Genomic DNA, 13,074 nt, shown 5'->3' on the forward strand with positions numbered 1-13,074 from the left:
AAACATTCTGCGCTAATTTAGCGGGACTTTGACTGATTGCTTTATATAATTGACATAGCACTTATCAGTATCATTGTAAATTAAGATGTCATTGTTAAGTGTAGACAGGGCAGGCTCACACTAATAATGTAAATGTAAATATCTTTGGTTAATTTGTAGAGATAGCTACAGAGAGAGAGGAATCACCAACATGCATAGACGGAAAGATGAAAGTAGAGCGGACAGACAGAGAGCCTATTTTCTTGAGCCGATACTTCTTTTGCTCCCTTAGTTTACTTGTAACATTTGGCATCATCGTGTCATTTTTATAAGTCTCAATTTAAAAAAGTAACATTTATTGAACTTAAAAAACTATATTTCTGTCTGTAAATAATGCCGGAAAAACTCGGTGAACACAGCAGCCACAAATCAGCCAATGCCAATACACATAAAACTCGCAAAAATCGACCGATATATCGGTCTATCACTAGTTCTTTATATGAAAATGTATTCAACCTCCCTCAAATCAAATAAAAAATTAAGTTTACTTTAAACTCAAAAAAGTCAAACTCAGCAACAAGAGAATCAGTTAAGGAGGTTTAGAGAAGTTAGAATGTGTAATAGAAAAACAGGCACACATGTCTACACCAACATAACAGATGGACATGGGTGCACACACACCAAATTCTGTAGTTTATACTGTGGGACTGAAGTTTTATATGGATATACATTATGTCATCTTTTTCTCAAGGGATGTGAAAATCAACACAGAATCTTGCATCCCTTCAAGGTCTGAACTATCCACCATCTCTTCAGCGTAATTTCAGTGCAAAGTGCTTTTATGTGGTGTTGCGTTAGATATTTTTTGTGCTGTATGTTTTGACTGCATAATGCCAACCATGTTTGACTAACTAATTACTTTTTTTACACAAAATATGGACAATCCAATATGGTCGTCACTACCGAACATTTGATGTCACGACCGAAACAAATAATGTTCTGGAAAAATAAAGTAGGTTTTGTTATCAGAAAAGATGACATAATTTTATTTAGTTAGATAAAAATTTAAACTAATGAATCCTTGAATTTGAAAACTGTATCAGTGCATGTATGGCAATTACAGAGAAATATTGCTTTCAAAATGCATTTAATTTGATGAACCACTCTTATAGTTTTGTTAAAATAATATTTTTAATCAATATAACCATGACACTGTCTTTAAAAAAATGTAAAAAATATATTTAGAAGGTTAATGTAAAGAAAATCAGAATAGGCTATTAAAAACCTAATTTTTATATCAAATGTTGTTGTGTTTCGGTAGTGACAAATTTTGGGAGAGAGAAAACATTTCGAAACTGTATAAAAACATGCTAGGAAACTAAAGTGTCCAATCAGTAGATTAGTGTTTCTTAGATGTTCTACTATGTTTATGACTACAAAGCTTGCAGGAAAAAACACACTTTTTTCAAGAAGTTTTGAAGTGTCAATTTGCACCAATTCGGTAGAATGGCCCATATATATATACACACACACACACACACACACACACACACACACACACACACACACACACACACACACACACACACACACAAATAATATATATATATACACACACACACACACACACACACACACATATATATATATATATATATATACAAACATACATACATATATATGAATATATACAGTATAGCTTAAGTTGAGTAAAGAGCGCTTTTTACAACTTACCAGATTGTATGATCTACTTTTTCACCTTCTTCCAAGCAAGATCCTTTTTATTCCCGTTTCTATAGACGGTTTCAGCAGTAACAACATAAACAAGCGACTGCTGCGGTCTGCACGTAACTTCTGGTAAACTCCGCTAATAATAAATAACAACAAAGTACTTTAAACGTAGTTTATTTAAATAACAAGCAAAAAAACAACACATAGATTACCTAGGAAACCAAAACATTTGTTATTTTCGACGAGGCATTTGTTCAAGAGATCATATTGTTGTTTCATATTTATGCCTACACTCGCTACATTGTAATCATGTTACTACTAGAGCAAGCTACTAATTGCTTAACGTGGCACGAATATCCGGTAAAGTTCAAAGAAAAATATTTGGTTATTATATGTAGGTATGATGACGAAATTGTCAAAAAACCCAAAGCTCAAAATGTATCAAATGACTAGACTCAAGGATTGAGAAAGTTGGGACATTTTTAATATTAGAAATCAGAGGAAAAGTTAAATATGGCGTCAATGGAAGGTCTGTGACTGAAAATATTCCTTTTTTCATGTTTTTGCTTGTAATTTTCTCATTTCATCAGATATTAACATGAAATTTTAACAGACTGTAGAATTTTGTTATTTCTTTCAAGTGAAATTATGAACATTTACTGTTTTACCCCCCATTCAGACAGCCAGCGACCAGCAGTACCAGAGCGACGCGATCTCATTCATTTCAGTGGAAACCGGGCGACTTCCGGCACAAGTGAAAGTGACCGTTGGCGACCATATGGGCGTGTCCAGCGAGGCAAGAAAGTTAAGAAAAGTTTAACTTTATGCAAATGTCGAGCAAATTTCGGGAGCGACTACCAATGAGAACAAAGCAGTGGAGTTCATGTCATCTTTCTCTCGTCAGTTACTGGAGTGGATGGTACTCATTTGTTTATGACAAGCAGATTTAGAAATGCCTCATTGAAAGAGATAACACAGCAAAAACATCGCTGGCTGTCTGAGGCCCTGTTTACATCAGAGCATTTGCGTTTTAAAACGGCATTTTAAATGGAAAACGATCCTCGTTTATACTGGCATTTTAAAAAGAATCTTCATCCACACTATACACCAATCCAGCAAAACACGGAAGTAAAGCAGCGCCGCCATTACTGCGGTGCTCTGCTGGATACGGAAGTAGCGTGTTTGTCCTGTAGGCTGCTTTCGTAGATGTTAGCTGTGCGAAGCTTTCTTAATTTTTTTAGTACGTATTCTGTCTAGTGATGCCTGGAAGAGCGTGTTGTGTGGTTGGCTGTTTTAACAACAGCAAAAAAATACAAGCCTGGAATACAACCGTTTGTGAAATTCACAAACCTTTGTTGCACATTGACTGCCCATGTTTACGGCCATACGGACTACACAGAGTTCCTGGTCGAGCGGAGGACCAAGATATGCGTCAAAAGTGGATGAAACACATAAACCGAGATGGCTTCAAGCCGAACAAGAATACTGTGGTAAGTTTGGCTTTGACTGTTCAATATGTTAATGCTACACGTTAAATGCATAGGGTGTTACACACAGTGATACAGCGATAGCTAAGTTTGCTAGCAAATTCGTTAGCTACAGGCGAAAACAAAGCTGAAGCTTTCACAAGACGTTACTGCTTGGTAAACTGTAGTTCCTCTCTATGCATCAGCTTAAATGTTAAAGTTAGTCATCGCGGATATAAACGTCTGCTAGATGGATAGGTAAACGTACACATCCAACTGGTAATTGTTTGATTATTGTGTGATGGGTAATGTTTACTAATTAAACTCCTATGTACATAGTAGTAAATAAATAGTTCATCTGATACAACAGGAGACTTATCACAAGACACTAGACAAAACAAATAAGATGGAAAGGACAGATAAACAACAGTTTTGGCAATTGTGCATGTTTGACGTTTACTAAGAGAGAAAGTGCTATTTAGAGTGCTGTCTTGTTCACACTTATTTGAGAAGTAATTTTACCACCAATGTATCGTTCATTCTGTATTTATCTTTTATTTATTGCTACTACTCTAAGGTTTGTGGAATACATTTTCCTGACGGACAACCAACAAGAGAAAACCCATATCCTGTGTCGTTCATGGGTTATGAATGTCGTGTAAGTAGGTTTCTTGGATAGCCATATTATTGCATTACATTTTGTTAATTTAAATATGATTGATTGTCATGTTTAACTAAGCACATCTCTCTTCTTTTTTTCCCCCTTTAGGTAACACCAGCTAGACCTCCCCCCAAAAGATGTCTTCAGCCATTACACCGGAAGTCAACTACTCAACCTGAAGCTATGGAAACAGATGAGGATGTTGGAAATTTGGAGAATATGCCTCTGCAGACATGTGACGTCGGAACCCAGTGGCCAGATCACATAGAGCACAACTACAGTTTCAACTGTGGTAACAAGCAGATGAAGGACAGTGGCACTCAAACAGATCCAATACTGTCAGTATCGGCACATAATTTAAATAACAAAGACTTTATATTTTATACAGGCTTATGTGCTGACAGTTTCTGGCAACTTTTGCAAGTCTTGTTGACTTTTTGCTCACAACCACTTAATTTCAAATTGGCCGTCCATGAACAAATTTTGCTTGTTTTAATGAGACTCCGTTTGGGTTTATTGTTTACTGACTTGGGTAAACGATTTGGGGTGAGTCGAAGCACGGCATCTGAGATATTTACATTTTGGAGACCAATCCTTGCAAGATTCATGAGGGAAAAGGTGATTGCTTGGTTGCCCAGGGATACGCTGAGCAGAATCAGGCCCAAGACATTTCACAAAAACTATCCTAAAGCCACATGCATCATTGACTGTACAGAGGTCTTTGTACAAAGGCCAAAGAACTTAAGAAAAAGATCACAAACTTATAGCAATTACAAACATCATAACACATACAAACTGCTATACTGTATAGCCCCCAATGGTTATGTCATGTTTGTATCAAAGCTTTTTGGTGGAAGGGCCAGTGATAATTTTATTACAAAGAATAGTGGTTTTGTTCATCACCTGATCCCAGGTGATGAGATTTTAGCAGATCGTGGATTCACCATCATGGATATATTGCCTCCAGGAGTGAGTCTAGCTCTTCCTGCATTCACACGTGGACGTAAGGAGCTGTCTGAACATGAGGTGACATCCACACGTCGCCTAGCTAATGTCAGGATCCACATTGAACGTGCAATTCGAAGACTAAAGGGTTTTAAGATTTTGTGTAATGTTATGTCTGGTAGGTTGCAAAGTGTTGATGAGATTGTAAGTATTTGTGCAGGGTTATGTTATTTGCAACCTCAGTTAATCCGTAACAGTACTGAATGAAAAAGAAATACCTGAAATGGATGTGTGTGTCTGTGTCATGGGCTAAGCTGTCATGGGAAAGTGTGAGTGTGATATGGTTAATTTTGTATAGATTATGTCCCTAGGTTTAAGATGGTCACGGTACACCAAATATTAATTTCATTGCATTAATTAATTTTGTATTTCAACAGAAAAATCTAACAAACTAACAATTTCAGACAGCAATTGTAAATGGTTACAATGTACCTTTGTAAACAGTGAACAAATGTTAAACATTTCAGATGTGTATTTAGTTGCCATAACAATGCAATGCATATAGTTAAAATGTGCAGTTGTAAACTGTGAACAAATGTTGAACTCTTGATATGTGTATTACCGCTAAGTTGTAATTGGAAAGCTCATTAAAGTGTAATAGCTACTTCAGTCCACAAATTGTCATGACCCCGTGTGCAATTCTTGTTGCTACTGCTGGTAGCAGATGCTGAAAGTACACCCTCTTCAGGTGGCAGATTTTGTTCATTGTCCACTCCTTGTTGTAGGGTACATCTATGATCACATGTTCATTTGGGGTACACACTATAAACTGACAGTTCCTTTTTTTTGCACAGTGCATTGCCACCTGGACCTGATAGTAGTACCCTAACCCTCAGAACGTACTTTCCATCACTCAATCTAACATCATATTTGTTTGAATCTATCATTTTTTTTAGACTGCCACCATGTGCTTCAAGCTTTTTTGGTGTGGGACACTTAATCTCAAGAATAGTATGTGGGTCAATAATTCCATCGAGACTGGCACCAAGCCAATTTTCTTCATCATGGACAACCAGGCCTGTAGTCTCCACCGTAAGCCCTGTTGTCTGCTCGAAACATTGTCTAGCCAAAGGCTCAGCTTGTTGACCGTACCTAGTAGCCTCATTTCCAGAAAACCTTGTGTTAAGTTTTCTTTCTACCCAGTTTGTTGGGTCTGTCTTTTTTGGTACCTCAGATGCCTCACTACTGGTGATTCTTATTTTTCTCTGGTCCAGCCACAGCTGACTATTCTGGCCCTTGGTCTCTATTTGTAATCTCTGCCTGTCATATTCCCCACATTGTATATAATTTTGAAATGTTGTGTTGCAAAGTGTGCATTTTTGTTCTGCACACATTGTGTGCTCTTTGGGTGGACCTACTACAGTTTGTGCAGTCTGTGGTTGAGCAGTCAACACATGATGTAAAATAGTTCCAGGAACCATAGATAACCCAACCATGTCTGGTGATGAAAAATGTGCAATGACATTTTCATCTGTCTCAAATGCAGTAGAAATGACACTTATACATTTTCTGGGACCACTGCGTTGTGTTTGCATATTTTCCACTGTCTCTGGCACTACATTGTCACAAGTAGACCGGTTCCAGGCACAAGCTGTGTCTGTGCAGGCCAAGCCTGTGAACCCTCTTGCTGTTGCATCTTTAATTTTGTACAGTAGCCCTGCTGTATGACTACAACACTTCCCTCGGCCGGCCATGCAGTCACACATTACTTCAAAAACTTTGCCATCTTCTCTCTGTATGGTTACTGACACATTATGGTATGAGTTCACTGCCTGTGAAAACCTCACAACACCTTTCAATGTGATGACCTCATCTGCGATGACATGAAGTATCTGGCCAATCCATCCAGAGCTCATGTAATTCTGACCTTCAATCAATGCCCTGTAGTTTAGATTCTGAAGCTCATCGCATGCCAGACGATTAATAAAATAATCCTGAATACCTGTAAGCAAATGTATTTTACTGCCACAACTGGTCATGACTAATAATTATTTGCAGCTTGTGAACATATTAGCAACACAGCTATTAATGACAGCGTTCGGTTTTATTGTTGTGATCAATTAATACACGTCTAATACATTATGTTGTCAATAAATTACCTTTATCAGTAAGTTTTGGCCACTGCCTGACATCATCTACCCAATGTTCCCTTTCACCTGTCATTTTCTTTCATGAGCAGGATCCGCTTTAATTGAAATGCCACTAGAGGGCACCGGCTACTGTCACACTCTGCAGGCACGCAGTAATGGCGGCAGTCAAGATGGCGGCGACCATAGAGTTCGCGGCGGATTGGTGTATACACGACCATAAAAGCATGAAACATGACCAATCACGTAACTGGGCATGCGCATAAAAGTGTAAAATAACTTATTACTCTAATAATAGCTTACCTTTGCACATTTGCGCAGCCTAGGGTTGTGCGATATTGACAAAAATTCATACCTGGATCCTTGCCGGCAACTACAACAGACACTATTTTTGAAGCTATAAAAATGTGTCTTATATTGTTCTAGCTCCCCCCTACAACAAATTAATATGATTAATAGGTTAATGTTGATGTTATAAAGCAAACAGAAAGGTCTTTATGATTTAAAAAGGAAGCATTCAAGTGAATAGTTTTAAACAGTAGCGAATTTGAAGCAAAAATACATTTCAGCAAATGCTTATTGCTTTAATGTAGGGAGTCCCTTTTCAGCCATTTCCCACTGTTTTTATTATAATAGCCTAGTTCATTGTTCGCAGTTCATATATGATCTTATAGTCCATTTGAAATTTTTCGTACGAACTGACTGTATTTCTCAGAAAAGCACCAATGCTGAGTCACAATTCGCATACTATCCGTCCTAAATAGTATTCGAAACTAGAATTAGTACATCCCAAATCGTAGTATGTTGAAATGAGTATCCCAAAGATACCCGGATGGTCTACTATTTCCGGTTAGAATTCAAAGTGCAGATCAATGCACACTCTAAGGGCTAATATTGCCCACAACCCATTGCGTGCGGGAGCAAAAATGGCCGTTCGTGAGCTTTGCTCTGGTGAGCGCGCTCTGGTGTTAAGCTCGCTTTCCGAGCGTCATAACGTAACTCATTGTGGCGGGTAGCAAGCTCACTTGAGGTTGATATTACCCTTAATTTCTCAGAGTATTAGAGCGGAGCGGAGGTGTGAGCGTCTTCGGATCTACTGATATAAACCAGCTATATGGCCGAAAAACGTCATAAACCGCTTGGCTGTAAGCCTTTGAGTGGCCGTCCGGAAAGGGCGCGATTCAAAGGCTTGGAGCCATGAAAAAGTCTGAGGCTGCCGTCTCTCTTGGAAGAGAAAATAACAGCCGTAAAACCGTGCTCGCTTGCACAGTCAGTATCGTAGCGGAAAAACTGAGGTGGGCTGCGAGCGAATTTCAGCGAGAAAACGTCAGAATTATTGTTTAGAATCCAGCCCAGTGTCCCGGGAATGGATTGCCAAATCGGGGTTTGACGGCGAGCGTCGATACAATTATGGACGGCGGGCCGTGTGTGCGTATATTGACTGCTTGTCGGTAGGGCAAAAAAGTGTTTAGAGACACCGTACAGCCGTGGGGTGTCAATACACAGTATAGTAAGCACGGAAATTGCTCTTAGAGAGGAATTCAATACCGTTCGCCACTACAGTGAGGTCGCATAACCGACAGTATTACATGTGTATGTTTCTGGATAAACAGAGCACACAAAAACATTTTAGGGCAGTCCAGCCGAGGCACGACTTAACCCTTCCTCTCCCAGACAGTCTGTTCTCTGTCAACGCAGCTATGCTGCGAGTTAGACCAGAGCTTGGCTGTTCAGGTGCACAAGCCTCTGTAGTGACGGTGACCAGAGCGGCTCACAGAACAGAGCAGTATGCAGTGGCGGTTCTAGACAAATTTCACTAGGGGGGCCAAGGAGGGGCCAGTGTTTTACCAGAGGGGCACATTAAAAAATGGCAAGAAATTATATTTAAAGATTATAGGGGTGGTTACAGGAATTAGTTTAAGCCAGGACTATGCCTTAGCTTAATTAGGAAATATAACTAGTTAACAAACACGCCTTACTAAAAACATTACTTGTGTGCATTTTGAAGCAAAACAAAGGACACTGATGTATTTTAAGATATGGCATTGCTAGTTTTTTTGAGGTTGGACAGCTCTTACATTTATTTTAGTCTAGGACTAGTCTAATCCCTGTACGGGAAACCACCCCTTAAACTTTATTTTACTTTACAATCATATACATATTTATTTAATACAAGAGTGAGTGCAGCTGCAAAAGAGGAGCTGGGGTCTCATCAGCTCCCCTGTTGAGTAGTCAGGGCACTGTGGTTAGGTAGTCTGCCATTATGCCAAACGTTAGTTACCTAAAAATTCCATGCAACGCAAAAACAAGTGAACATCGATGGTCCCTATGTTCCCTTACTGGAAATCACGTGACCTTTTCTAAAGCCCTCCAACCGAAAAACACGCGAGCCTACTCAATAAACGTTATAAAATGCAAACTTTTATAAAGACAAACCTTTGTTTTAGTTTAAATATAAACACACATTGCTAGACAGTTAGGGACCACAATCTACTCAATATTTAAAATAATATTTATTTTAAATTGTAAAGATTTTTATATGTAACATTTAATAATCCTCCAATTTTATGCACGTATATGTAAGAACATAATTACAGCGCTTTTTACAATGTGTAAACTTTAAAAAGTTAGCGAGATGTTGGTTTTTCCGGTTGTTGATAACAGCTGTGAATGATCACAACGCGCAGCCACGTCACAGGAGAATAAGTAGTGTCCCAATGTCAAGTGAGCTAGAGTCCTTACCAGTGCCCGAACCTGCATACACATTCACAACATCGGGAGATTGGGAACGAATTGAGACACTCGCCTAGCAGCACCCGCAGCCAGCTACAGTGCAGTGGTTGGGTGCGCCGCTCTAATTTGCCCGTGTAGAACGTTGCGTCGCATTAGTTCCGCTTTTGGCGCTCGCGTGTAAAATCAAAATAAATGTATACTTTTTTATTTGGTCAGCTCGGGGTGGCCACAGGGGTGGCCAGTGACATGTCTACAGAGGCACGGGCCACCCTTGGCCTCCGTGTAGAACCGCCACTGGCAGTATGTCTAGGTGGTTTGATGTCAGACTGGACCCATCACGCAGAGAGGAAGTCTGCCGTGAGGCCCGCGTTTTGCCGTTTATTAAAAGGGCAGAAAAACCGGGGTATATAAGAAATGTACCAATATTCAGCGCACTGATATAGGAAGGGACTGAATAAAGGGAGGTGTTCGGGCCTCAGCATATTATCAAACAAATTCGTTCTGCCTCTGATTCCGTCTAAGCCAGAGAGAAATGACAGGGCAGACAAACATAGTGAGCTCTATCGAAGTGAGACAGACTCAGGAATAGGAGACAGACTCAGAACACAGACGAAGGGAGACCTCGTCAGGCATGTGTCCGCTGCACAGGGCTCGTACAACGCAAAAGGCTATCTTCGGTTCTCAGCCGGAAAGCGGCAGGGGAAAACGCTAGACCTGGATTCTGCTATCTTCGGTTCTCAGCCGGAAAGCGGCAGGGGAAGACGCTAGGCCTGGATTCCGCTGCAGGGCTTGTGTCGATGGTGAGTAAGGCTTCTTCTTCTTCTTCGGAGCAGCGAGAGGTTCTTGTGTCGATGGCGAGTAAGGCTTCTTCTTCTTCTTCGGAGCAGCGAGAGGTTCTTGTGTCGATGGCGGGTAAGGCTTCTTCTTCGGAGCAGCGAGAGGTTCGTGCTGAAGGGGAAAATGAATGAGCTCTTGACGCTTGATCCCGGACTTATATAAAGACGTGTATCACGCCCCGCGCGGGCTCAAACGTCATTGGTCTGTATTTTCTACAGACGTTAACCAGGAACAGGAGTTTCCCCCATAAAAAAACAGGAGTCAGCAACTGACGCAATGCTCGTTCCCATTATTTCAGGGAACCGGGGTTACGTGAGTAACCTAAGCGTTTTTAGAACGGTGCCTGCAGTTCTGATGTTCTGACAGGACGTTCGCTAATCTTACAACACAAACGTGACTACCAAATTTCTGCAATTTATTCAAATACCTCCTCCTCCATAGGTTTTGAAGAAAATTTGTTAGTACCAAGATAAAAGCTGTATATTTTGTCACCCCAACCCTTCAGTAGTGTTCCAAGTCTAGCGGAAGCACACCGACCGGTTAAAAGTGACAAATTTTCAAACAGTTGCTGTAAAATAAAAACACCTCAGGACTGAAAGTTTAAAATATCAAACGCTTCCGGTGGTTCGTCTTCACGTATTATTGTAATATATAGTGCAAAAATACTACAACCATACGGCGGGAAGTGGATATTGCATGACACGCATTTTAAAGTAACAAGCAGGTTGAAACATATATTTCGCCCCAGAAATTCAACGCACCTACCCGCAATGTCAGCATTGCTATCATATGTACTGGTTCGTCTTGGGCTGGACGATATGGCCAAAATTTTCATCATGATATACTTCTTAATTTCGGTCGAATCGGTATAAATCCGATAACGGTAAGCATTTAAAAAAAGCCTCAGGAAATACTGCCAAGAATGCCTGCAATGGATGTCTGAACCAAAAACAAGCCTCTGAAAAAATTTATGTGCCAATGAAACCTTCTCCTATAAAACGATATCATATTTAAAATGAAAAGGGATAAATATATTAATGTTCACCTTTAATACGTGTTAAGTCTTCACACAAAAAAAGTGATATCACTTTCCCGTAAACCAGACTTTCAGGCTCAGCTTAATATCATTATAAGTGGACCCTGAATGTCAGTCAGTGTTAAATGCTGTAATGCAGGGGTCTCAAACTCAAATAGGCTTGGGGCCATTTCTGAGATCGACATCATAGAAGGGACGAAGAAGAGCTATTTTAACATAAAAAACAATTATTTATTTTACATTTATAAACTATTATGCATTTTTTTGCCACCAGGTTGTGTTTTGATATATTATGGATTTCTTCAGTCACAGTATTGACTTTCATAGTTCCATATGTGTTAGTCCATAGTTTTGATCAATTTGCTATTATAGTAATATGTGGAGAAAATATTAATAAGTCAATGTGACCCTAAAACTTTTCAATGGTAGTATTTAATGTTACATACTGTAAGAAAAATAAAAATTACTGATCTACTTGTAATTGCTTAGCAAGCTATATAATGAAATTTTTGATACTAGACATTTAATTATATTATACATAGTACTTATAACCAGGTGACACAGCAGCATACATACTTATCTTTTCTCCTCATCATTACCCTTTTCTTACCATGGCACTTTATGACTTAAGCCTATTTATTCTCACCAGTAATTTACAGTGGCAAGAAAAAGTATGTGAACCCCTAGGAATGAACTGGTTTTCTACAGTGATTTGCCATAAAATGTTATCTGATCCTCATCTAGGTCACAACAATAAACAAACACGATATGCATAAGCTCACAAGACATAAATAATTCCAGTTTCTTGTTTCTTTTTTGGAAACACCCATTAAACATTCACAGTGCTGGAGGAAAATGCAAGTGAGCCCATGGACTTATTACTTTATTGAAAGCTTTTTTTTGTCAGAAGCTGGCAAACTGGAGTCCAATTAATAAAATGAGTTTAAATGTGTGGTTTAGTGCAACTTTGAATGATATTAAGACACTCACACATTTGAAGATTGCTGTCCTTAAGAAGCATCAGCTCTTCTGAACCATGTTCTTATAAAGATATCTGATCAAGAGATGTTGCACTCCATAAGGCTGAAAAGGGATACAATACAATCTCAAAATGTTTAGACCTCCATCAGTCTACACTTTGTAGAAACTTTGTAAAATTGTCTATAAATGGAGTTAAATACTGTAGCTACCCTTCCTAGAAGTGGGTGCACAGTCAAGATGACTCCTAAGACACCATGCAGAATACTCAATAAAGTAAAAAAGAACCCACGAGTAACAGCTAAAGGCTTGAAGACATCATTGGAACGGGCACACAGCTCTGTTCCTGAGTCTACATACGCAAGTCTTTGGACAGGCACGGTGTCTATGACAGTACACCACGGAGGTCTCCCGAAAAACATTGCTGTGAGCCTGAAGTTTGCAAAAGAGCACCTTGGCAAACCCCAGTGCTACTGGGAAAATATTTTATGGATTGATGAAACAAGAGTTGAATTTTTTGGGGAAACATGTTATGGCACAAAATGGGCACAGCTTACCAAC

At 39.4% G+C, this 13,074-nt stretch overlaps 1 protein-coding gene and 1 long non-coding RNA gene across 2 annotated transcripts; one reads left to right on the forward strand and one right to left on the reverse strand.

Moving 5' to 3' along the window:
* Positions 1-2,816: 2,816 nt before the first annotated feature.
* Positions 2,817-5,473, forward strand: LOC129454689 (uncharacterized). Its single transcript, XM_055219265.2, has 3 exons — positions 2,817-3,200; positions 3,754-3,834; positions 3,946-5,473. The coding sequence occupies exons 1-3, from the start codon at positions 2,970-2,972 to the stop codon at positions 5,047-5,049; spliced, it is 1,416 nt and encodes a 471-aa protein (XP_055075240.2). The 5' UTR covers positions 2,817-2,969; the 3' UTR covers positions 5,050-5,473.
* LOC129437627 (uncharacterized) lies at positions 5,186-7,166 on the reverse strand. Its single transcript, XR_008642314.2, has 2 exons — positions 6,912-7,166; positions 5,186-5,574 (listed from the first exon to the last, which is right to left on the reverse strand). It is a non-coding gene; the product is annotated as an uncharacterized lncRNA (long non-coding RNA).
* Between the last annotated feature and the right edge of the window lie 5,908 nt (positions 7,167-13,074).

This window comes from Misgurnus anguillicaudatus, chromosome 24 (genome assembly GCF_027580225.2).
Source record: "Misgurnus anguillicaudatus chromosome 24, ASM2758022v2, whole genome shotgun sequence".
In the NCBI taxonomy this organism is placed as follows: Eukaryota; Metazoa; Chordata; class Actinopteri; order Cypriniformes; family Cobitidae; genus Misgurnus; species Misgurnus anguillicaudatus.